Source organism: Gymnogyps californianus, chromosome 14, assembly GCF_018139145.2.
Source record: "Gymnogyps californianus isolate 813 chromosome 14, ASM1813914v2, whole genome shotgun sequence".
NCBI classification, from domain to species: Eukaryota; Metazoa; Chordata; class Aves; order Accipitriformes; family Cathartidae; genus Gymnogyps; species Gymnogyps californianus.
The window spans coordinates 13,787,866-13,812,557 of record NC_059484.1 but is presented as its reverse complement, the minus strand read 5'-3'; the positions used below and the strand labels follow the sequence as shown (position 1 = coordinate 13,812,557).

The 24,692-nt window shown below is 50.6% G+C and overlaps 2 protein-coding genes across 5 annotated transcripts; one reads left to right on the top strand and one right to left on the bottom strand.

Annotated features, from left to right (window-relative positions):
• The first annotated feature begins 1,342 nt into the window (after positions 1-1,342).
• On the top strand, positions 1,343-10,431 carry SAP30L (SAP30 like). 3 transcript variants are annotated; one of them, XM_050905229.1, is made up of 4 exons: positions 1,343-1,631; positions 3,518-3,640; positions 5,358-5,456; positions 7,446-10,431. In XM_050905229.1, exons 1-4 carry the CDS (start codon positions 1,446-1,448, stop codon positions 7,572-7,574), a joined length of 537 nt encoding a protein of 178 aa, XP_050761186.1. In that variant the 5' UTR covers positions 1,343-1,445; the 3' UTR covers positions 7,575-10,431. The 3 variants fall into 3 exon arrangements, with proteins under 3 accessions (XP_050761186.1, XP_050761188.1, XP_050761187.1); XM_050905231.1 differs by lacking the exon at positions 3,518-3,640 and having other exon boundaries at positions 5,373-5,456; XM_050905230.1 differs by lacking the exon at positions 3,518-3,640.
• Positions 10,432-22,592: 12,161 nt separating this feature from the next.
• On the bottom strand, positions 22,593-24,315 carry HAND1 (heart and neural crest derivatives expressed 1). 2 transcript variants are annotated; one of them, XM_050905483.1, is made up of 2 exons: positions 23,775-24,315; positions 22,593-23,207 (listed from the first exon to the last, which is right to left on the bottom strand). In XM_050905483.1, exons 1-2 carry the CDS (start codon positions 24,282-24,284, stop codon positions 23,106-23,108), a joined length of 612 nt encoding a protein of 203 aa, XP_050761440.1. In that variant the 5' UTR covers positions 24,285-24,315; the 3' UTR covers positions 22,593-23,105. The 2 variants fall into 2 exon arrangements, with proteins under 2 accessions (XP_050761440.1, XP_050761442.1); XM_050905485.1 differs by having other exon boundaries at positions 22,593-23,204.
• Positions 24,316-24,692: the final 377 nt, after the last annotated feature.

The window sequence follows — 24,692 nt, the reverse complement described above, 5'->3', positions numbered from 1 at the left end:
AGTAATTTCAGTCTATAGAACCTTTTTTCTGTTTGTGCAAAGTCTTTTCTTCAGGAAGATGAAATCTTTTTCCATTTACAGCTGCCCACGCACCTTTGACAATAGCATATGCTGTCTGGTATTACAGAGGTCACAGCATTTCCAGAAGCAACATCTTTTCTCCACAGATCAGTAGCAATTTCTTTCTCCCCCCCACTTCCTCCCGCCCCCATTTTCACTCTTTTTTTTTTTTTTTTCTCTGAAGAGGAAAGAAATGCAAAGCTTGAAGTCAGCTTACTTTGCAAAACACTTTTCCAGGTCTAATCTTTTCACTATCCCTGCCTTGTAATTAGCAAAAAAAAAAAAAAATCTAATGGTATTTCAGCCAAGGACTCCTACCTACACAACATCAGGAGCCTTACGTGATGATGTAGCCAAGAACAGGCACTTGTGGAGTATGTCGACGTGAGTTTTGCACAGGGGCCTGGGCGGGAGCCACTCGCTTGCTTTCGCGCTGTTGTTAGAGCGAGGCTGGTTCAGCTTCGGTCGGTTGGAGAAGCCCGGGTTAGGAGCCCGTGGTCCCGAGGCTGAGGCGGGCGAGTGCCGCGGCTAGAGGCTCGTGTTTGGCTGCGCGGGTCTCTGTGGAGCAGAGGAAGCCCGAAGGCCGGCGGGGCCGGGGACGCCTCCCGCCTCCTCCCCGAGGGACAAGGGCCGGGCACCCGCTCCGCCAGCGCCCGGGGCGAAGGCAGACGCCGAGTCCCTCCGCCTCCTCACGGGAGGACAGCGAGCGCCCCGCGGGCCGGCGGTGAGGGGACGGGCGGCGGGGGCGGCTGAAGGGAGGCCGGGGCCGCCGCTCCCCGTCACCGCCCGTCGCCGGGGGGGGGGGGCACTGCGGTGCCCTGGCAACGGCGCGCGCCCCCCCCTCCCCTCCCCTCCCCGCGCCCGCGCGCCTCTCTCCCGGCGACCTTCCGGCTGCCGTGCGAACGCGGAGGGGGGCCGGGGCCGGGCGGTGGCGGTAGACAGGCAGCGCCTTCCCCCCAATAGGCGCGCGGAGCGGCGGCGGCGCGCCCCGCCCCGCGAGCCGCGCCGCCCAACCAGCGCCCCGCCTGCAGGCGAGGGGGCGGGACTTCCGCTGCCGGGGAGGCGGTTTTGTGTGTGTGAGTGGTGCGTGCGGGGTCCCGGCTCCCCCGCGGGCGGCGGCGCTTGGGGGGCCCGGCCCGGCCTCCGCGGCCACCGCTGAGGGGCGGCGGCGGGCGGCCCTCCCGGCGGCGCGGCCCCTTCCGCCGGCGCTGAGGGGGGTCCCCCCTTGAGGGGGCCCCTGCAGGAGCGGGGGGCCCCCGCGGGGGCGCCGGGCGGCGGGGTCCCCCCCCCGCCCCCCCCGAGGGCGCGGGGCGGCCCGGCGACGGCGGCGGCTCTTTCCCCGGTTCTCGGCTCCCCGGGCGGGGTGAGGGGCGGGCAGGTGGGCGATGAATGGTTTCAGCACCGAGGAGGACAGCCGGGATGGGCCTCCCGCCGCCCCCTTTTACGGCCAGAGCTGCTGCCTCATCGACGACGGGGACCGCTGCGTGCGCCCCGCCGGCAACGCGTCCTTCAGCAAGAGGATCCAGAAGAGCATCTCGCAGAAGAAGCTGAAGCTGGACATCGACAAAAGTGTGAGTTGCGGCCTCCGCCGGTCCTGTCCGCCGCCGCCGAGCCCCCCTGAGGGGCCGGCCGGGCGCGCCTTGCCGTCCCCAGCCCGCCACCGCACTGCGGTCCCTCCCGGGGAGGCCGCGCTCTGTGCGCCGCGGGCGGGGGGGCGGCGGAAAGTTGCCTATCCGCCCGGCGAGTTGAGCTTTCCGATTGCCCTGGGGGGGGTTCACTTAAGCCCTACAAGCTGTGGGGAGAGGGGGTGCGAGGTGCGATGGTTTGTGTTGCAAACTCCGTTCCTCTGGACCGCGTTTTCCCACCTTCAGTGTTACTACGCTAGGATAAGAGAAGAACATGCCTGGGTAAAGATACGGCTTTTTCTTATGGCACTGATTATCTCGTGACGCTTAACGAAGCAGCACTAAAAACCGTGTTTGGGAGGAAAGCTCTCATGCAGCGGGGAGCAGACAGTGTTCAGGGGGAGCGAAGGAGCGAGCCGTCTTTGCTTCGGAGGCAATAGCGCTGTTTTAATTTCGGTTTCGTATTGAAAACCGCTGATGCTACGAGGTGAAATCAACGATACGCGTTACCATTTCAGTTAGGTGTCACTGATGTTACTTTTTTAATTGGTAAGAATTCATGTTCTAGTGAAGCAGATTATTAAAAATGAACTATTGCATCAAACTTGAAAGGCGAGGTGTGCTGCCTCGTAAACAGGGCGCTTGCACGCTTGTTCGCTGGTCAGCACTGAACAGCCCAATTCGCTGCTGACCGCTTAATGACATTAAGTGACAGCTGTCAGCTCAAGATAGAAACGGGTCGTTTGCCGAGTAGAGAAATAGGTAGAGCAGAGCAGCCCGTCAAGATTACAGAAGGAATTCTGCTCTGCATGCTTTTCTTACCTAATCTTTAAAGATTAAAACGATTAAAAACAAAAAAAAGGTGAAGTTTTGAGTCAGCCTGTTTGGCAGCTTCCCCAGTTGGTTAGGTCCCTTTTGCACAGCTGAAATACATCATGTTACAGGAAGAGAGTGACTCAATTTGAAATATAATCTTATTCTTAAAAAATCAGAGTATTTCTCCTGGCTGTAGTCCTCAGCAGATTTGTCTAGTGGTATAGTAATTTCTTTCATTTTAGAAATTATTCTTTGTTGACAGATGTCAGGCTTTAGAAATAAAAAGAGGAAATCAGACTAATGAACTCAAAACGAAGGGAAAGTATGAAGCAGGCTGCATAAAGTGATTTTGAATGTAGGGTGCCTGTGTCATCTGAAGGCATTTTTGCCTTACAGGTACCAAATAATTTTGATCAGTTGTGTTCCTTTGTTGTATATTTGCTAACTCTAGTGAGATAATATTTGTTAAAAAGGGGGTTCCACGGTAGGATAAGCTATAGGAAAGAGACATTTTTGCTTTTGGTTTGCTTGTTTTAATTGAGGTAATTAGCCAACTTTTATTTGGTCTAGATTTTGAAACACTTGCATTAATGATCTGCTGTACTATTCAAACCAGAAAGTTCACAAGAGTGGAACAGAATAATATTTTTCTTGGTAGTTACCTGGTAGTAAGTCCTGAAGCAAATGCACTTCCTCCAGACAATTATCTATTTTTTTCTGACATATGATTGCAACCATAAAAAGAAATATATTATCTGCAGAGGTTCAGGTTCAGCTGGAGCTCTTGAGTCCTTCATTTTCCTTGCCTTTAGTCTTTGTAATGTAAATTATCTCTAACTCAAGAGTACGATATCAGGCCTGGGGTTTAAGATTAGAAATTCCTTAATGTCACGAGGCAGTCAGTCATGCCAGTCATGAGGGATGCACTCTCTAATGCTGGTGTCTAAGTGGCTGCTGTTGAATGCTGTTTCTACAGTACCTGTTTTGATTGCCTTTTCACCACTTCTGACTCTTAGGTGAGACATCTGTATATTTGTGATTTTCACAAGAACTTCATTCAAAGTGTCCGAAACAAAAGAAAGAGGAAGACAAGTGATGATGGAGGTGACTCTCCTGAGCATGAAACGGATGTCCCAGAGGTTAGTTGGTGCCAAGTGGGTGTAGGATGCTTTACCGATTTTGAGCATGTTGAATTTTGTCTTGGATGTTGTCATGTATCGGGAAATATTTGAATTTTAAATTGCAACTCCACTGAAACTGCTATGGAGTTACTGTCATTTGTCAGACTTTTTTCTGATGTGTAATGTCCTAATTTTCTTCTTCATCTCTGTATGAGTTCTTTGCCCATGTAAAGTTTTCTATAAAAAGAGGTATGATAAGTTAACTGCACAGCTTCATGTACGTACTGCTTCCAAACAGAGAGCTGTTAAAACAGTATTTGATACTAATTCTTTTTTAAAGGTAAAAATAAGTTCTTTTCAGTGGTGACTGAGGCCCCGATATGGTTCTTCGTTACCTAGCATGCATCGTTTTGCAAATACACTAGAGAATCTAATAGGTCAGTCTCTCTGTGTTTGGGTATGTGATATCCGGGGATATTAAGCTTCTCCAGACCTTTGCATATATGGCATTTTTGGCACTATTTAAAACTACCTTAAAATAGTTCATAACATCTTTTTATTTTCAGGAAATAGGCCTGGTTTTTTGGTTTTTGTTTTTTTTTTTTTTTCTGTGTTACAGAACTCTAGAATAATCTCTTCTCTGTGCCATTGTGTTCTGTATTTGCTTTGGTGATGTTTCTGGTACTATTGACGCTGCAAAAAGTTGTGCAGAGGTGATGTTCGTGGAGGAGCTGAGTTCTGGCCACGTCAGCAGAGCCCTCTGCTGGAAATGCCACCGGTATTGGCGAAAGGCATTTTTCTTCCGAAAAAAAACCCACCAAGAATCATTTTGCCAGCAAAGCTGTGTCTTGGCTGCAAAGCTGTGTCCACACACCTCCTGTGTGGAGGTGTTGGAACAGTAGCAAGTTTTTTGGTTTTGTTTGGGGGTTTTTTGGTTGGTTGGTTGTTTTTTTTAGAATACCTGACCTTTTGTTGTAGCTGTTTGTGTTTCCATTCTACAAGGTTCTCCATCAAAACTTTCCGATACAGGCTTTACCTTAGTTGCCAGGATGATGGATGAAGACCCAGCTGGCATCTAAAAATGTTAGTGCTGTAGAGCATGCAGAGTATTTGGTGGTTAAAAACTGAGAGATGCACATCGCTAAACTGAATAGGGAACTCTGCAGTGTGTCAGTTTTAATGTAATTTTCTTCTTGGTTTTCAGCAGAGATTCCTTTTGTCTTCGAAACATGGCATTTTCCACATGATCTTCATCTTCCTTACTGTAACCTCCCCCACCATCACCCTTGCTTTTAAACTGTGCACTTCCCATTGAAGTATTTGAATTTCATTTCTTCTCTGTCTCTGTACTCTGTTTTATGTCACAAGCCATTTGTTCAGTGCCTGCTAAATTGATATTTCATGTGTGAGCTTTTTAAACCTTGTGGGAACAAAAGGTTCCCCTTTGCTTGGAGGTTGCAGAGGTGTAATTGAGAGCAGAAATTGGCCAGCAATTCTGTTGACAGCTTGTGAACCAAAACAAAATTTTGTGTTTCCCTGAGGCTATTTTGGTCCTTTAGCATTAACAAATACAAAATATACTTAGATTTGTCAGTAAGGCAAGCCGATGTGGTTCTGAACACAGGCAAGGAGCAGTCCTGTTGAGGAAGAAGTAGTTATTTTTAGCTAACGCTACATTTCTGCCTAATAGAAGCTAAAGGTAGCGCTCATCCCCTCTTCTCTGCATCACTTCCAGGTTGACTTGTTCCAGCTCCAAGTGAACACCCTGCGACGTTACAAGAGACATTATAAGTTGCAGACTAGGCCTGGACTCAACAAGGCTCAGCTAGCAGAAGTAAGTGACGACAGAGGTAGTATTATCTCTGTTATTAAAAAACTTTTTATCTTCTCTGCTCAAGTGCGCATCTTGTGGACAATAATACCTGTAGCGACTCTCTCACTAGTATGTACTGTGTGCTCTGTGAAAGGTTTCAGGGGATGATGCCAACAGAAAGCTGCGTGCTTTCTTTCACCTGAGACAGTCATGGAAGACACGGAAGCTGGCTCTTGAAAGCATGTTTTAGTAATTTGCTTTCTTCTGCTTCCTTTCCCTCCTTGTTCATAGTCACAATCTATTACCTTTAGGGAGCAGAAACAGAACCTAGTTTCCAGTGGCCTGGGTGTTAGCTGAAGATGGCTGTTCAACTGAAACTCAGACTTACACACTACTAGTCACCTTAAGTGCCCCTGTTAGTTTTTCTTTCCTCACAGGCACTTGAACTGGTTGGAATTGCTTATTTTTAAAGGCAGAATCACTGACCGTGACTTCAGATTCCTTATTTCCCTCCCTTGTCCTGATGTCTTATGATTCTGTATGAAGTCAATAAAGGGCTCTTTCCTTAAGGGCCTCTACTCCTGCTTTCTCACCATATGGGGTACTTGTTAAGAAAGAACTCTCTGTATCTCTCTGTTATTTGGGCTAGTTGTGCTTGGTGTGCATCTGCTCTGCTCTCTTTCCTGACTTGATCTGAAGGTACTCTGTGGGAAAAGTCTTCTCTAAACTTGAAAAAACCGTAGCAGTTACTGAATGGTAACACAGTTGATTTTGTAAGCTGAGGCTTTCACAACCATCTGCCCAAAACTGTCTGTTTTGCCTTTGCTTTAAAGAACAAAAACCAGCAGACCAATAAAGACAGCAAGACACTGTCTTCCTCTCTTTCAAAGTCAGCTAGGGAATGAATATACAGAATATAGAGAATGTGTAGTGTAGTGCATGTAGGAGTAAGCTGAACGAAACAGGGTGGGTGTATGTCCTCATTAGTAGTTCTGATTTGTCATGTTCTAACTAACCAGTTCATAGTCTCTCAGCTACCTCCTGCCATGAAGGACTACTTACTTAGGCAATTTACCGTGAATGTGCCCAGGAGATTAAAAAAAAAAAATAAAAATAGAACTACTATGCAAGCGGAAAATAAAGGGAGCCTAACTTAAAGTTGTCACACACTTCCCAGATTTCCTGTGAAGTCTGAGCAGCTTTGACCCTACGCTGGATCCTCGTCCAGCTCCCATGCTTGAATCACTGCTGCCTGAGGCTCTTAGACTCCTGCTGCTACCCCACCGTAAGGAAAACTCAAACTTCCGTAAATCTTCTTGGAGTGACTTATTGCTCAACCTGCATCAAAATCCAGTTCTGGAGCTGTGCTAGGTACCGAAAAAGAGCTTCTTCCGTATGAGAAGCAGATCTCATCCAGCTCCAACATGTTTTCTATGTTCATTTTCTGAGAAAAAGCAGCTAATGGTTCAGGGCTTATGCTAGTGTCAGAGAGGGGTAGCCCTAACCAAATCCTAATCCTCCCATTGCAAATCCCCTGGTGTTCCTTTCAGTGAAAACTTATCCGATGCGTTTTCCTTTGGACTCTAAAACTTTGCTACATCCAGTTCACACAGCAAAATGTTTCAATATTTCTGACGCTCTCCTTTAAAATACTGAGATGCAGGGAAAACTTGCTCTCCAAATAATCTCAGCATGAAATGTTGCTTAGGAGAGGCTATGCTGCTTTGGCAGGAGGACATTCTGGCTTCCAAATTCCGCTTGTAGGTTGGCTGCAAATACTGCTGACATAGCAAGACTATGCTATGTTCATATGCACGTTCCAGCTGTAAAGAGAGAGAGAGAGAGAGAGGTAAATGAGGACTGACAGTTTGAATTGGTGCATGTTTGACTAAAAGTATATTACACTCAGTGGCCATAAAATCGTTTTTGGAAAGTGAAGAGAAACCCTATTCTGATTATTTCTACTTTTTAATTTCAGAATTTCTGTCTCTTTACATGTTGTCCTTCTAGACTGTCAGTCGTCACTTCAGGAATATTCCTGTAAATGAGAAAGAGACGCTTGCGTATTTCATCTATATGGTGAAGAACAACAAGAGCAGGCTGGACCAGAAATCAGAAGGTAGCAAGCAACTAGAATGAAGATTAGCAAGACTTGGAATAAGAGAGGCCTTGAAGGAACAGATGGTATTGTGCATTCTAGGTATATAAAAACTTTTGAAGTATATTGTAAATTTTTTTTTAAATGCAGTAAGTCTGGATGACAGAAAAAAATATAGACATTCTTATCAGGAGTATTTGAAAACATGTGCCCAGCATATTTCTGAAGACTTCTTCCCCTGATTTCAAAGTCACATTGGAATAAAGAAATGAGCATAACGGGGAAACCAAGTAAACCTGTAGGACTGTGGAGTTTGTCAGCTCGGTGTTTTAAACCATTTCTGGAAATCTGCGTCTCAGTGCAATTCAGATCACAGATGGAATTTTTTCACTGAATTCAGACTGCATCACACACCACCATGCAGTTTGTCTTGGCGCAGGACTGGAATAGCGGCAGAGATAAAATTCATTATCGAGGTGCACGGGTCAGAAGTTTGTCTGAAGCTTGCTCCCCACCTACACATGCTCTGTCTTGCCTTGAGTCAGTGCTTCAAGTCCCAAACTTCTACAAATGCTCCAGCTCACCAAATCTACTCCAGTGAACACTACTTGACTAGTCTGAAATTGATTTTGGTTTTTTTTCCCATTTTTTCCTCCCGCCCCCTTCCGACATGGATGCCAAACAAGTCTGCAATCTCTTTTTCTAATTTCTTTTATTTAAGAACTCACTAATTAATTTCTGTAAGCATTTAAAAACTTCTGCATTTCCTCAGAATGTGGTGTTAAAGCAAATACAGCTTATTTGCTGGGTTTGATCATGTTGGTAGAAATGCTCGTTTGATTCACTTACGCGTAAGTCCCTTGTATTCAAGGCTCAATGATGGTAGGTGAAACAGTGGCTTAAGACATCTGTCTCAATCTCTGTGTCAGATCAGGTATCAGTCACAGGTGATGTGAATTTTATACTGAAGCTAGTCTTTAGCAAGTGTCACAAAACTGCTGTGTGGATTAGCGGGCACGGCAGCCTCCGTTTAGTATAAAGCAGACTTTGTATGCTAATGGGTGTAGCACCATAACCGGGGTAGTAAACTGACTGGAGCATGATGCATTTCATCTGTCTTTGCAACGGGCAAAAAGTATCAAAGCACTTGCCTTTTGTGAGCATTACGTGTGCTTTCATAAGAGCTATGTGAGTGGAGGGTGGCATGCCGGTGCTCTTTAACTGGGCGCTGTAGGAGGAGATTGCTCTGATTTTGTTATTTAAAGCCAAGGTGTCCTTACAAATAACACAGTGGTTATTTTGGCGAAAGGAGCTTATAAAAGTGTTGGTCGTGACTGACTGTTCTCCAGTGACCTCAAATTCTATTCAAGGGGATCTCATGATTTAAAGCACCACTCTGTTTTTTTTGCTGTCCTAACCAATGTCTCCATTCTGTTACAAGATGCCAAGACTCCACATAGAGAATATATTCTCAACAAGCCTTAAGCAACGAACTGAACAGTAGAAAACTATGGCTAGCATTTTGTCAATGGCAGGTTTTAATATTCCAAAACTGGATGAAGCTTTGTTGAAGAGCTAAATACACAGGTCATGATCCCAGCTTAGTACTGCATCGTGTTTCGTAAGGCGTGGAGGGTTCACTTAGTGAAGCTCTCGTTGAAGCCTTCCCAGGGTCTCTTTAAAAATCAAGTCACAATTTAAAGCAAGCTGTTCACTTCAGCTCTGAAGTGTTTGCTAATACTCCAGAAACATGTTCGAACAAAATTCAACATGTCTGAGTCCTGTGTTGTAGACAGAAATACTCTGTTATGGTACACGTCCCATTTGTGAAGTTTTGGGGAGTGTGATTGTTTCAGCATTTCCTTGTTTGATTCACTATGGATTTTAAGAACATCAGACAAGAGAGAGGTTCAAGGAAGGAGGAGAGAATGTCTTGCGTCAGTATTTCATGAATGTTTAAAAATTTCCTAATTACGCTGGTCCTTTCCTTATTGAAAGGGTGGAGTGATTCCCACATCAGTCAACATGATCTGGCTTCTCTCATTCAGGACAGATAGCTAAAAGGGTACGTTCTCTTGACCGCATGTTCATCTTCAAAGTGCTCATGTAATCAGAGGATATTACCAAGGGAAAATGAGTTTCTGAGTTGAGAGGGTTATGCCTCATTGTAAGTTCTAGACCAAAACTGTAAAAATGTAGTTTGTTTGGGATTTACTTTTTTGTTGTTGTATTTTGTTTTGTTTTATTTCTAAGAGTAAATAAATCTGTTGGGGTGTTTTAGCAGCCAGCAGCAAAATGATTCTTTTCAAGGAAATATGGTGGCAGGTTCCATCTGTTCAGGTGTGTTCACTGGAATGCTTTTGTGCAGAGGTGGTATCCAGGAAACTTTTCTTTTTTTCCTGAAAATAGTCAATGGATGTGAAATGTGATCCTTGTTGGTTTCACTCTTAAAGCAATTATACTTTTTTGAAAAAATTCTTAGTGAAGTGTGATGATGAAGAGATGTTTACCAGCCATTAGCAGTTGTTTATAAGGTGGAAAGCTTGGAGGCAAGACACCAAAGAAACAGAAGAATCTTTGGCTGTCGGACCCCATGGCCTTATAAACCCTTGCAAATGCCTTATTACCTTGTTCTCAACTTAGCTAGAGCAAAACGCCTTGAGCAAAAGAAAGCCGATGTCTTGTTGGAAGGGTTAGCCACTTCATGGCTCCCATGCTGTAAACTGAAATCACACGTCAATTCAGTAGCAATATCCATGTTCAGGGTGCCTGTGATTCTTGAAAAGCATTTAGTGTCTAATAACCAGAAAACGCAACAATGCAATTGTCGTTCTGTATAATGCCATTCTGTGTATTTGATTCCTTATGCTGCATGCCAATTAAAAAAGACTTTCCAACTTTTTGTTTTAAACTTCAAAGTAAATGTGTTTGAACCTCACACTTGTGAAGCCATGAGGTGGGACATTTTCTCAGCACTTTTAGATGGGACTTGTTGGAAAGGTGGAAGACCCAAATCGCTTTGGCTGGTATGATAAGATTTTTTTTTTTTTCCTCTTACATTTTGCTTTTCACAGATGGGCCTTAAATTCTGTCTAGCTTTGAACCATGGAGCACAAGCCTTGGGGGCATGGAGGATGACCAGATGTCGTCTTCCATTTATAATAGTGGAAGCTTATTTCTTACAAGCCTGCATAGGTGACATTCACCCTGGGGCAGAGGAATCGTCTTTGAAGCCCTCCAGCCATTTTACAGCCTAATTCAATTACATAGCCTAATTCAATTCTCATTGAAGAGTTGCATTAACTTCATTAGACTTCTGAACAGATCCAAAGCCATTAGTATGAAAGCCAAATAATGCAGAAACATCTCTTCCGGGGTTAATTCCATCCTGTATGCTGACCCTCTGCTCACTTTAAGGGAAGAAGAAGAAATCATTGCTGGTAGTTACCAGCTTGAGCTCAACTCAAGGGGGTTGGAAGCATGCGAAGACTTGAGTCGGTGGCAATCTGATGGCTGAAAAGTGCAAATATATCCAAGGAGGCTGTGTTAGAATGCAGGTTTTTTAAAAATTTCTGCATCTCAAAGAATATTGTATATCAACCTGAAGTAAACAATTGCATTAAAAGCTGATGTTTCTTTTGCCAGGCACTTTAGATGCTCAGCCTGAGAAAAAGCAGAGTGGGCAGGTTTGTACCACTTGTCCCCAGTACTCTGGTGTCCCAGTTTTCCTTAGAAATGTGGCTGTAAACCACTAGATACCCTGGTGTGCGAGACTTGACCAAAACATATCAAGTCTGGCATTTAAAGTTAGTCTTAAGTGCAAGCTGGATTCAGAGAGGCTTTGAAAACAAGAGCCGAAATAATCCACATTAAGTGCTAGTTTTCAAGTGGGTCATGATGGCACAGAGAAGATGAAACAGGACATGGCCCACAGAGAGACTGAACAAAACACGCTTCCACAGTTAGCAACATGGAGGAAGATTTGTTCTGTGTTAGCTCTTGTAACGGATGTTTTATGAGAGGGGAAGAAGGGGGGAGCCGTGCACTTTACATCTTTTGGTTGAGCCAAATGTAAATACCAACGGGAGATCTTCAGTAGTAACTGCAGTTGGAGGGGAGAGAAATGGTCTGCTGGGGGACTGTTTATTTGAGTTCGCAGATCGTTATACTTCCCTAGAGCACTAGAGTCACTTTGCCTCTACAGTTTAAAAGAGCGGATAATACAAGGTAGCCTCCCGTAGAAAAGGAGTCCTTGTACTTGACTGAAGAGTCCCAAAGGTGAAGGAATGTTATTGATGCCTCACTCCTCTTGTCACTGATGCCCTTTAGCCATCTCTAGCTTGTCAAGTTAGGGAGTTTTCATTTTCCACTTTCAAAGTGCAAATGAACTGTTACGATGTAAGATACTCCTTGCACTTTTCACAGCTATCCCTGGTCCTCACGTTTTTGACTTGCCTGTGAACACATCTGTTTGGAATGAATTAAATGGTTGAAGAAAGTGTGGGGAGAGGGGAGGGCTCCTGCCTTAAACCTGAACTTCCCTTGCAAGCAACTCTGCAGGCCATCCTGTACATCAGGAGGCTCCAGGAGCCTCTTACTTAAGCTGAGCCCTGGCAGGGCTGGGTTTACTCCTGTCCTAGCCGCAACTCTCTGCTCCGCAGCTAGAGTGCAGGGGAGGTGAATAGCAGGTAACTTGCAGAATGGCTTGGAGTCTTTTAGCGGGCTTAGTGGGAGAGAAGAACTGTGTTCCCTCTTCTGTTTCTGGCCTCCATGTGTTGTGCTGATCTTATGCCAAATGTTTTGGACACCTTGTATTTTTAACTGTGTAATATAGCTGTGTATTGTTAAAGCAACTTAGTAACTTATAGCAAAAACTGTAGAACTCATTTCTCTGAGGTGTAGGAAATGTCCTGCTTCCACTGTGTATGAGACTTTAACTCTGTACTGTCTGACAAAGATAAAATGCTGAATTTCACTTTAATAAATGATCTATATAGCAACAAGGCCTACATTCCCTTCTGTTTGCCTTTCTGCCCTTACCACTTTTGGCTCCAGAGCCAATGGATTTCTGCTTTGCATGGACGTTTTGTGCCAGGCTTCTCTGATTCACTGTCATTTCCCACCCACCTCCCCAGGGCTGAAAATACTGCAGACATGGAGGGGAGAATGGCACTGCTGACTAAGCTATGTCAAGCCTGAAGTAGAAAGCTCAGGTGATGGGATGTTTTGTGACAAACCTGTGTGGGTTGCACAGATGCAAGTCATGGAGTCTTTTGAATGCAACAAAAAGCCGACTCACAAGAAAGGTGGAGGTTGTTGGAGAGCCATGTGACCTCGCGTTTTGGGGAGTGCTGGGCTTTTCTATGGTGGGGATTCCCTCCCCCCCCCGCCCTGTATCATGAACAGTCAGTCAAGTGCAGCATCTCATTTGATTCATGTTTCCTAATGAATCTTCTTTATGTCTAGTTCAACCTTGTGCTTCTGCTTCCTTCTCAAGTACACCCTTGGCTACGTTTCATGTGTGACGTCTAGCTCCTGTTGTCCAGAGTCGAAGCTGCATGCCTAGCTGACAAGGTGGGTGCTACTCCAGAGCAATGCTGACATGTGGCGTCCCAATATTCAACCAGTTAAGCTGGAAAATCCTTTTCCATGTAGTGCTTTGTTTAATTTCTTTTTCCCATATTGCTCTTCCTCCTGACTGTCAGCCTTATAGGCAGATGCCTCGCTAGTTTTGCTGCAGTGAGGAAGCGAGTGATGCCAGAAACTGGGGCCTGAACAGGGTTCTCCTGAACCCTGTCATGGCATTTCCTAAGGCTCTGCTGGCACTGTCTGAGGCATGCTTTAGCCTTGATTTTTAGCCAGGAAAGAGATTGCAGTGTAGCTTTTCAGATGCTTGGGGTCTCACAGAGGAGGACGATAGGATGTTGAGAGCTTTACACTCAAAATACATGACCTGAGTTTGTCACTGTCAAATTAAATTACACTGTTGATGTGCAGTAAAGATTTGCATAGAAATTCTCCCCAAAACCATCCCACATCATCTCCTGTATCCTTATTCCTTGGTGCTGTCTTACAACCAATGACCTGTCTCCTCATCGTCATTCAACTCATGGCAAGGGATAAAATGCCCTCTGGGAGGAGGGTGGCAGCTTGTGTTGCCGCTGTATGGTGACTTCCAGCCATGCAGAACGTGCCCATTTACACTGCCAGTGATGCATGCAGGAGACACTTGGTCCCCTCTGTCCTGCGTCCCAGGGTATTAGCTTTCAGTAGCAAGTGAGTGGGGACTGCAGGGAAGAGACCTTAGAGAGCTGAATCAAATTGTGTTGGTGCTCTACTCTGCTGTGAGAAACAATCAGTGATCGGTAGTTATGTTTGCGTCTAACGTTCTCTTAGCTAAAGACTGACCTTGATGTACTGGAGAGGTGCGGGAGACTGAGCTGGCGCATCAGAAACAGATCCCAATGTCCTCAGTGCCTGCGTTTGTGGACGTGTCTGGAGGCCTTTGCAATGAACCAAAATCTTTTTGAGCGAGGCAACGTGCTGCCATGCTACAAGAGTGTTGTCCCTGTCTCGGGGAGCTCTCAGTTGAAGAAGGCAAGACCAGAGATGACAGAGGTGGGTGCCACGGAACAAGGAGCAAGGGTGGATCACTTGACAGGGCATCACCTGCATGTTGTCAAGCTTTTTTAGGAGGTACCAGGGAAAAGTCTTCGAGTGAGGACAAGGGCAGCATACCCCAGCGGAAGGGGAAAAGCCATGTCATTTGCATTCCCAAGTTGGTGAGTGTGGGCTTTTCTGCCAGCACAGTGAGAAGGTGTCCTGCCCAGGGAGGAAAGGCAGAAGGGCTGAAGGAGGACAGCTGTAAGCAGCAACCTGTTGTGCAGGTGCCGTCTTTAGCATGAGAGGGTATAATGGAAACTCCAGTGATACAAATAAGCTCTGCCGGTTAATCTGTTATTTGTATAGGCTAATGAATAATGCTGCTTAATCTCATGTTTGCTCCCTGCCAAAATACCCACAGAAGATTTCAAACTCAAAACCAAGGAGGAATCTGCTCAGTCTTTTTAACGTATTCACGCTGAGAAACTAAGCAACCAGCAGATTGATCTCATGGGCCTAAAACTGCACATCCCTCTGCCGTGCGAGGGCAGTGTTAGCTCAGGAACCCGGGCGGTGGGTGCTCTGCAGCTGCACCTCTGAGCCCAGGGCTGGGCAGCTGGCGGGGGGACCAGAGCCATTTTCCCGTCCCGAAGATGCCTCCTCGGTAGGAGCTGGCTGTACTTGTCAGATACCGGAAGCGGGATTATGCTGTAGGGGGACGTGAAGATCATGAAAATGGTTTGTTTGGTTTGGGGTTTTTTTTTTCCCCTGGTTGGACATTGAAATTGAACACGTCCGATTCTCTGCGTGAGCTGTCCTACGGCCTCCTTGCAATGCTGATGGAAACCAGGCTTCACTTCTCTGCTCCCCAGCAGAAAGGGCAGCGCAGAGGACTGGGGAAAAATGCGAATGTGGGTTTAATGATTTTATGTTTTAGAGATGTGGTTGAGCAGGCTGAGTGTGCAGGGGAGAGCCTTAGGGCTTGCTTTTCTTTTTTCCTTTTTTTTTTATTTCCCCTGTATCCAGTAAGGGATGACTGCACGGCTCTGCCAGCGCTCAGTCTCACTTTGCCAGGAGCTGGAGCCGATTTAACATCTCTTATCCTTGCAGGCAGTGTTGGCTTCTTCCCTAAGTACCTCAGATCCCCCTAATGTGCTTTTACTTCATTGTTTTTGGAACTTTCTCCAAGATCCGTTCCCTTTACGTGTTGCAGGAAGCACTCCGTGATCCCTGCGGCATCCTCAGCAGGGAGCACCGTGGTGCCTGTGGGGAAGAGCAGAGACTGCGAGACAGGAGAAGAGGGAAGCGTCAGGTAGCTGAGATGGCTCTGCTGCTTCTCCTACCGCATGTAGGGACTGCCAGGGACCAGAGACCACAATGGTGGGCACCGCATTAGCAAGCTCACTAACCCAGGTTGTAGTCGCAAAGCAGAGAGGAAGCTCTGAGTCCAAGAGGTGTGTGAGCATTGCCTGCGTCTCTTCCTGGTCTTGATGCCTGTGTGGGCAAGTTCGTCTTTAGAAAAGGGAAGGTGGTGGGTTGTATCCAGTGGTCCTGGAGCCAGCTCGTTCGTAGCTCAGTTTGCTCTCTGGGTTTTTGCCAGCTCCTGCGCCTGTTGAGCAGGCGGCGGGCCGGCAGTCATGGCCTGGCAGGCAGCCTTGAGCAATCTGATCTCCTGTTTGGTGGCTTGCCGTCCAAATTGCAGGCCCTTTGTTGGGCTGGGGTGGGAAAGGCAGGCGCCACATCCAGCCCCTTTGCACGGAGATGTGGGGGAAATAGCCCGGCACCTTCCCAGCTCTGCCCGGACACAGAGGGCAACCGGGATCCCTGTAGGTGTCCCAAAACAGGACTGTTCAGCTCTTCCCTGTCCAGTCTGCCCTGGAAGGATCCCTGTACCCTGCAGGTTGATGTTCTTGTTGTTCCACACCCACCTTTGCAACAGAACCAGGTTGTTTATTTTTTTCCTGGAATTTCCACTGGTTTACTGGCCATAAACCCTGACCCTCATGTAAAAAGCAGAGCCCTTGGTGCACTCCTGCTGGCCTTGACTCACCTCAGCCCTCTGTGTGCCTCTTTTCCTGTGGATAAAAAGCAGGTTGAAGGCTCTTCATTGATGCAGTGATAGCACTGGGTACAGACAGGGCTGTTCTTAGTAGACTAGCACAAACTACAGTGCCAGGGAGCTGCTGTCCCTCACCAGGCTATTCCTTGTCCTCCTCCCTTCTCTCCTTTTCCTGATCCTGTTTTCCCGACTCCTCCCTGCTGCTCATCTGCTCCAAGTCCTTCATGCACTCCCCGAAGCAGGCCAACAAAGGTATCTCCACAAGGCTTTCCCACCTCTTTATGCCATGTTCCTAGAAATAGGAGCCTAAAAGGGCATTGGGTGTGGAATTGCGCGGGTTTAGCCCTGACAGCTGGCTTGGTTCCTGGATGTTTTGTAGGGTGAGTTGTTGAACCCAGCAGCCCAGGCTCGAGTTTGAGTCAAGCTGATGAGCTTCAGCGCAAAGCCTGCCCTTCTACTCTCCATCAGAGACAGGACCAAAGCAGTGGAAGCTGAACAGTGAAGGTGAGCAGAGGAGGGAGTTTCGGGGTTGACGCAAGCTTTGTGCACTAGCTCAGACTCGTAACTCCTTCCAGCTTCTCAGTTTGGGAAGGAGCTCCCGGACAAGGCAATTAAACCAGCCTGCTCTAGCCCCCCTACCCCCCTGGCTGCTCCTGCGGGTCAGTTACAGGCCATGAGAATTTTGTCAAGGTAGCTGCAGTCTAAGGAAAAAAAATCTCTTTTCCTCTCAATTCCTCAGCTTTCAGCCGCTAGTGACGCCATAAATTCCCCTACTTCTCTGGTTACTGTAAAGTCTTTCAGGGTGGTCAGGACCTGAATTCCTCACGCAAAAAAGCAAGCAGGGAAAAAGGAAACTTTGCAAGCAAGGACCTTCCCCGCCTCGGGGATCTGTCGCAAGGAATCAGCGAGGCTCCAAGCGCGTGCTCTTGCCTTGCAGTCCCTCGACTCAAGCCTCTTGGGTAACCGCCTGTCTCGCTCTCCTCCCGCCAGTAAATATCCTCCTACCAGCCTGCGCTTCCCGCTTGTGCTCCGGCAGGTCCGTCTGGCTCCTTGGCCCCTCTGATCCGCAGGCTCCTGGAGCTGTGGCGGCTCCAGGTTTGCTATTGCACTTCAGCTTTGGAGTAGCCAGGAGAGACAGAGCTTGTCCAGCATCACACAGCTATGGAGATGGCACGGAGTCCTGCTGAGCAAAGTGCCCAGCTGTTTTTACCCCCCTGCCCTGAGCTGTACAGCACTGATCCTCCACCAGATAGCCCCAGCTCCCAGCCAGCTTCCATCCTGGACCTTAAATCCAGCTGCTGCGTGGGACACAAGTGGGCTGCTGTGCCACCCCACACTACCCAGCTTCACCTGAGGGCTGTGCTGAGATGTCGTGGGAGAAGATCAGCGGGAAACTGGCAGCAAAGTGTTGTCGCTGCCAGAGAAGATGCTTGCTAATGGGATTGCTCCACCACTGAGCAGGACAAGGACGGGTCATTCTGCAGAAAGCCATGGTGAGCACCTTTGCTAACCCCACACCACGCACATGAGTCTTTTGAGAGGAGTAAATACTCACTTCTCCCAACACCCCACACTGGGGAAAGGGCCTTCATGGAGTGGACCAACAAAGGTTGGCTTTGGAGAGGTAGGGGCATGGGATGAATGGTGAGTTTGTCTGTTGTTTGAAGGACAGTCCTGGGAAGGTTGGCCCAAGCTGCAGTGCTCTTGGTCTACTCCCAGCACAGGCAGCTGCATGGAGAAATACACCCTGGGCAGAGTTCAGTGCTAGCAGACCCAAGCAGGGACAGCCATAGGGGTGAAAACCTGAAGAGTTTGGTTTTGTTTTAAAAAACAAAACAAAAGAAAGAAAAAAAAAAGTTGGAGCCTTCGTCTGCCTTGTGGCTCCAGAGTCTTCCCATGCTTGGACATCATTTCTACAGCTATGGATTGGAAACGCATCTTTTCTTTAGATGAGTCACAGAGTCACGTGACTCCAGAAGCATGGAGATTTGAGGAAGAACTATTGCATGTCATGAACTTTGCAGCTGAGGGGCCTCTATTGGACAGAAAACCTTCCCACTTGAGCGGTACTCCCAGGAGACAGTCTGACTTGGGAGCCAGCAACTGGGCTGAGAGGCTCCGAGTGTTGGGAGAGGATCAAAAAGCTTCCCTGACAGTAAATCTTTCACCTGCCATGTTACTCACTGGGGCTTGTGGCCATTCCTCTGAGGTCGGCCCCGGGTCAGGATTTCTCCTGTCTCTTTAGCCCCCAAACCTGGAGATTTTTGTCTTATCTTTGACGCCATCTTGACACCGAAAACAAATTATGGCCCAATTACCCTTACTGAGAGGGGCTGGGGCTACCTTAAATATCAGAACTATCAGGCGCTTCCTTAAGAGCAGGTAATTAAAGTGGGGTGCAGGGTAGGGAGGGGGGTAAGGACTGGGGGGGACCCCGGGCATGGGGCTGCCCTTGCCCCCCTGCTTGGCATGGCAGGAGGGGACATCCCATCCCGTCCCGTCCCATCCCATCCCGTTCAGTCCTACTCACTCTGGCCCAGCCATGCTGCACCCTTGGGCTCCAAAGAGGCCAGAGTAGAGATGGGGCTCCCCGCTGCTCCCTGCTAACACGGTGTCTGGGGGGGTTCCCCCCACCCCATGCCTCCCCCAGCCCTGTGTCACCCACTGGGGCCAGGCCAGAGAGGCCCCGTGATGGGAGGCAGCAGCCCTGGCCCTGGCCGTGACCTTCGGGATGACCTTGAGCGAGTCCCTGCCGGGGCTGGGGCTGGGCTGTGCCTCTCACCCCGAGCAGGGACATTTCCATGCTCACCCCAAGGAAACAGCGAACAGCAGCATCATGGCCGAACTGCCGTAACAACTGACCTGAAACTCAAAAAATTTCTTTTTCTTCCCCTCTTCCAGTGACATTAAAACGCGCTCTCCTCTGCTGGGTGCCTGGGCATGTCTTGCCCAGGGTTGTGCTGTCCGCCTGAAGCCAGCAGCCGTTTTGGGGGCTGACACGTGCTGAGCTGGGTCCCAGCCCACAGCCTGGACCGTGCTCATCTGGGGGCTGCTGCCTGAGTCTCTCTGCCCGGGGAAGGTGATGTCGGGGGCGTGCAGAGCCGGGTCCCTTCCAGGATCCAGCCCAGGGAGCAGGGAAGTGGAGTTGTGCAGAAATATCGGATGCTCCCCTGGCCTTGCGGGTTTGCTCCAGGCACCCTCGCACTCCTGGGTGAGTGGGTGGGTGGAGATGGGTGTTTCTCTCCCTTTTTTTTCTTTTTTTTTTTTTTTTTCTTTTTTTTTTTTTTTGTCAGATTGGTATTTTATTTGGCTCCATACTGTCTACCGAGCTGTCCAGTGTAACCCTTCCCTTGCTGCTTCTGAGATAAGAATAGGCTCCCCCGAGATCAGATAAACAGGCCCATAAATACCTACAACAACAACAACAAGCAGGGTCTGGGCTCGGCAGGAAGGGAGGGGAAAAAAAAAAGGCAAAAAAGAAGCCATTTCTTTGTATGCCAAACCCCAGGGGTGCTGAGCGTGGGGTGGGAAGAGCCAGACAGTCCCTCTGCCCCCAGCACTTGCCCCCTTGGCCAGGCAGGGGGGCGAGGGGCCGGGCAAGGCAGGCAGCAGGGCGGCTGAGTCCCCTCCACTGTCCCTCGTGGCCGGATTCCAGTGGCAGGGGACACGGCACGTATGATGTTGCCCCGGGGCCAGGCGATCCCTGCGTGCGTGTGCTTCTGTCCCGGCAACTGCAGACTCAAGCCTGCGTGCCGGGAGCATGCTGCTTCCCAACGGCATCAAGTTCACGGCAGGGTCGAGCCGTAGGTGTGTGAAGGGCCACCTCCCCTGGCCGATGAGCTAGGCTCTCAGATGGCCAAAAATTCAAAGCTGGTGGCCAAACCATTCTTATTCCACCCAGGTTTGGTGCAGCCGGCACCAGGAGCCCTGCCGCTGCCTGCCGGAGGCTGCCGGGACACCTCTCCCAGCCGCTCAGGTTTGCTGCCTGAGGAAAAGAGGCTACTCCTGTGCAGGGCTCCCACCCCTCCTGCAGCTCCTGTCCCTTTGGGGGTGAAGGGGGTGACCCCATCCTAGGCTGGAACCAGTGCTGAGCTCAGCATCGACACCCCTTCCCGGTCCCGGAGCGGCGGAGCCGCTTGTGCGGTGCCGAGATGGGGACGGAGCTCACTGCTCGCAAATACACCCCCTCCAAAGCATGCATTTTGGGGAGCAGTGAAGCCCTGGGGTACAAGAAATGTTTAGTGCTTTTTTTTTTTTCACACACCATCCCCCAAAACGCTGAGCCAATCTTGCAGAAAAATTCCCTTGCTGGGCAGGGAAACCCTCTGCAGACGTGGAAACGGAGAGGGTTTTCACTTGGAAAACGAGGAAGGAGCAAGGGAGGCTGGCACGGGGAAGACCTTTCCCAGAAGTTTGCAGGCAGCAGGTACCACTGCCAGAAACTTGTGGCAAGAAAAGCAACAATCCTGTGGGTGCAGGCAGAGCATCGCCCTGGCCGTGCAGGGTGCTCCCTTCCCAGAAGCAAAGCTGGAAACCCCTAAGAAAAAAAAAACATTGGAGGTTTTTTTCTGGGGGGGGCGAGGGTCCCCAGGCTGCAGATGATGTCTCAGGTAGAGCCTGGTGTGCCGGAGGACACCGACTCCTGTGCAGGGTCCTCCCGCCTTAGGCAGCAGAGCAAGTCCCGGGTCCCCATTTAACCCTTTCCCTCATCCAGTGCAGAGGGGCAGCCCCGACTGGTGCTGTATGGATACGGGCTGGCACATGTAAACAGGACTGGGGCTGGACATATTTATGGCGCACTGGATTACAGAGTTAGCGGTGGCTTGGGAGCTTTCCCGTAAAACCCCGGCCCTTTAAGGGACTGTGAAACTTAGCCATAAAATAGGATATTTGGGGCTAATTTTCTGTACATTTTCTTTTTTTTTTTCCTTGAATGTGTTTGGTTTTAGAAATGCCCTATTCTAACTTCACTCATGAACTTGGTGCCATGCTAAACTTTTTTATAGCCCAAACAAAAAAAATACTACTGCTTGCATTGCTCCGCTCAGGCAGTCAATTTTCGTCTCGGCCTCATTCAGAGAGATCAGAACACAGATCTGGGGCTGGGAATGCAGCCGTCCAGCAGCTCTGAAGCGAGGGAAGGCTGATTCACGCAGCCTGATCGTTCTGTGAGTTTTAATTACGCCGGCCGTACCCCTCAATGTCTGTGTGTCCATCCGTCTGTATTTGTACACACGCACAAAGTGGTTATAAAACCCGAGCTGCTTCCCCACGGGTGAGCTGGTGCATTTTTGGTGTGTGCAGCTACACATGCACAGATTGATCAATGTGTCAGCGATTTACGGATGTTGCATCATTATTTCTATACGTTTAGTTGCAAGCAAAAGCTTGGTTTAAAATAGAAAATTTAATGCTCCCAGCTGAGCCTTCAGATTAACCCTACAATAATGTACAACTCTTCCCCGTGCTGGTTTTCTTTGCCCCAAGCAGCCGGCCGAGCGTCAGGTTTTATCCTGGTGTCTCTGGGAACGGTGGCATGGCCAGGCTGGGAAGTCAGGATCAGGCCCTGAGCCCGTTGCACGCACGTCTTGGAAGCCACCCTTCAGTAAGAGCTGCGTGTGCACAGAATAAAGGAGCAAGGATTCGGCTTTAATTATTAAGGATTATTAAGGATTTATGCCTGAGAGATGACAGAGACAACTTTGGGCTGCGTGCGCGTTGGTGTGTCCGGGGCTGGTGGTATCCGTTGTGTTCGGACGGTGAGGAGGGGACATTGCTCCTTCAAAACGTGGCTGAGGCAGCGCCTAAGAGGGGATCCTGCTGAGCAAGTGCTGCCGGTGCCAGAGCCATGCCGGGGAGCTGCCTGGGCAGGGAAGGGAGCCGAGCCCTGGTTCTCTGCGTGGCAGCAATAAAACTGGGGCTCCACAGCTCTACGGTGCTTGTGCCATCGAGCCGCTGTAAACGCCTGATCCTGTCAACCTTTCCCCAAGCCAAATACAAGTCCGGTCCCTCTAGCAGGTCCCTTGGGTCAGGAGGGAAGGGGTTGTAGGGCAGGAGCAGAGTTTGTGCCCTGGGACAGACTGTGGGTACGCATTCGCAGAGCCCTGCCGGCTCCTGGGGTGAGTAAGCACAGCATAAAAAAATCCCAAAGGATCCCACGGAGCTGCCCGAGCCCCACGGGAGGGAATTCCCTCGCATGGATCGGCCCCGCAGCAGGGCGCGGACTTCAGGGGAGTCCTTAGTCCCGCTGCACCCCTTCTCCCTGCGGGCAGGCGGGCAGGGGGCCCGGCCGCAGCAGCGCGATCTCAGGAGCAGGGGAAGGCGGAGGGGTCGGACCCGAGGCTGTTTGCGTAAAGTTTAATTTTTATTTTATTTAATTTTTTTTTTTTTAATTATTCCATTTTAAATACGTGGTGTGGTGCGCCCGGTCCCTCGGGAAGTGGTCATGCAGATCTGAGGTAGAAAACCCGGCACAGGAGTGTTCCCAAATGCACCTCTAGGTAGTTTCACCGCAGCCACACGTCGGTCAGGCAGCGGACGGGGACGGGGTGGGGGCTCGTATTTACAACAGCAAACGAATCAAACCGTTTCAGGCCGGCCCGGGAGGGCAGGAGCCGCCGATCGCTGCCGACAGTGGGAAGGAGCAACGATTACTGCAAACGGGGGAAGGGGCGAGGGGGGAAATGGCCCGGCCGATCCCCGCTGCCGACGGGGCGGGCAGGATCCGGCCCCGCAAGGCGCCCTTCGCTTGTCTCCCGCGGAGCATCCGTCTCGGCGGGGCAGGGGGGGGGAGCCGGGCCAGGTACCCGCATCCTGCGCCTGGATGGGCTCCGGGGGCCAGGCCGGGCTCTCTCCGACATTGCACATGGAAGGGCGAGCGGGGAGCGCCGTCGGGGCGGCGGGGCAGCCCTCAGGGGTTCAGTTCCAGAGCCCAGACCTGCTGGGGCCAACCCGTGCGGCCCTTCAGCTTCTTCTCGCCGTGGCCCAAAGGCTGCGAGTAGACCTCGGGCTGCTGCGGGAGAGGAGACGGGGAGAGGGGGGGAGAAAGGAGCGGTCAGGAACGGAGCGGAGGTCCCGGGCCGGCCGGCCGCACCTTGCGCCCGCCTCGGGGCTGCAGCCGAGCCCCGCGGCTCCGAGCGGCTTTTATCAGCCCGAGGATAAAGAGGGTTTTGGGGGGGTCCCCACCCGCCACCCCGCCCGCTGCAGCAGAGGGAGAAGCGGCCGCCCTTGCTCCGAAACGCACCCGCGCTCCCTCGTCCCGGGAAAGCGGCCGGGAGAGGGGAAGGACGAACGGGCGGGAGTCTCCGCCGCGGCCGGTCCCGGGGTTTATCCCTCGGGGAAAGCGCCCGGCAGCCCGCCCGGCCCGTCGGGAGCCCTCCGGGCAAGGCGGGGCGGGCTTTTCTCCGCCGAGTGAACGGGTGGGGTTTTTTTATTTTTAAGCTGGAAAAAAAAGGCTCCAGCGGGGCCGGGAAAGTTTGTTCTGTTTGTTTTTTTTTTTCCCCCCACAGCCACCGGGACTTTCCCCGCCTGCTCCCGGCCCGGGGAGAGCGGGGCAGCGGGGTCCCGACCCGCCTCTTACCGTCTCCCTTTTCCTCTTGTTCTCCCTGCCGTCGGCCTTCTTGAGCTCGGCTTTGAAGCCCTCGGTGTCCCCGGGCTGGCTGTCCTTGGCCAGCACCTCCATCAGGTAGGCGATGTAGCTGGTGGCCAGGCGCAGGGTCTTGATCTTGGAGAGCTTGGTGTCGGCGGGCACGTTGGGGATGCACTCGCGGAGCTCGGCGAAGGCGCTGTTGATGCTCTCCGTCCTCCGTCGCTCTTTCTTGGGTCCTCCGACCCCTTTCCGCCGGCCCAGGCGGCCGCTGAGAACCTCCAGCCGCCCCTGGCCGGCCGGGCCGTACTCGGCGGGGCCGTAGCTAGGGCTTTGCCCGGCGAGCTCGGGGGTCACCTCGGCCGGGTTGAGCACCCAGCCGGGGAAGTAGGCGCGCTCCTGGTGGCACCGCGCCGCCGGCCCGAAGAGGAAGGGGTCGTGCAGCATATGGTGGTGATGGTGGTGGTGGTGGTGGTGCTGCTGGTAGCCCCCCACCAGGTTCATGGTCCGCCCCGCTGGCCCCGGGGGCCGCGCTCAGCAGCGCACCATGGCCGCGGCGGCCGGCCGGGAAGCGCTCCCCGCCGGGCGGGCGCGGCAGGCAGCGGCGGCGGGGACCGCGGCTCCGGCGTGGGGCTGCGATGGTGGTGGCTGGCTTTGGGGTTTGGGCTGGTGCGGTTGGGGTTTGGGGTTTTGGGTTTGTTGTTTTGTTGGCTTGGTTTTTTTTTTTTTTAACCCCTTCTGGAGCCTCCCAACCCTGCCTTTATATAGGGCCGGGGGCCCCCCCCGCCGCGGAGCCAATGGGCTGGGGAGGATGCTCGGGGGCCCCGGGGGGAGCGGGGCGGCGGAGGGGGCGTGCGCCGCGCTGTTGACTCGGTTTATTTGGGCTCACACCTCCGCTGTTTGCTCTCGCCT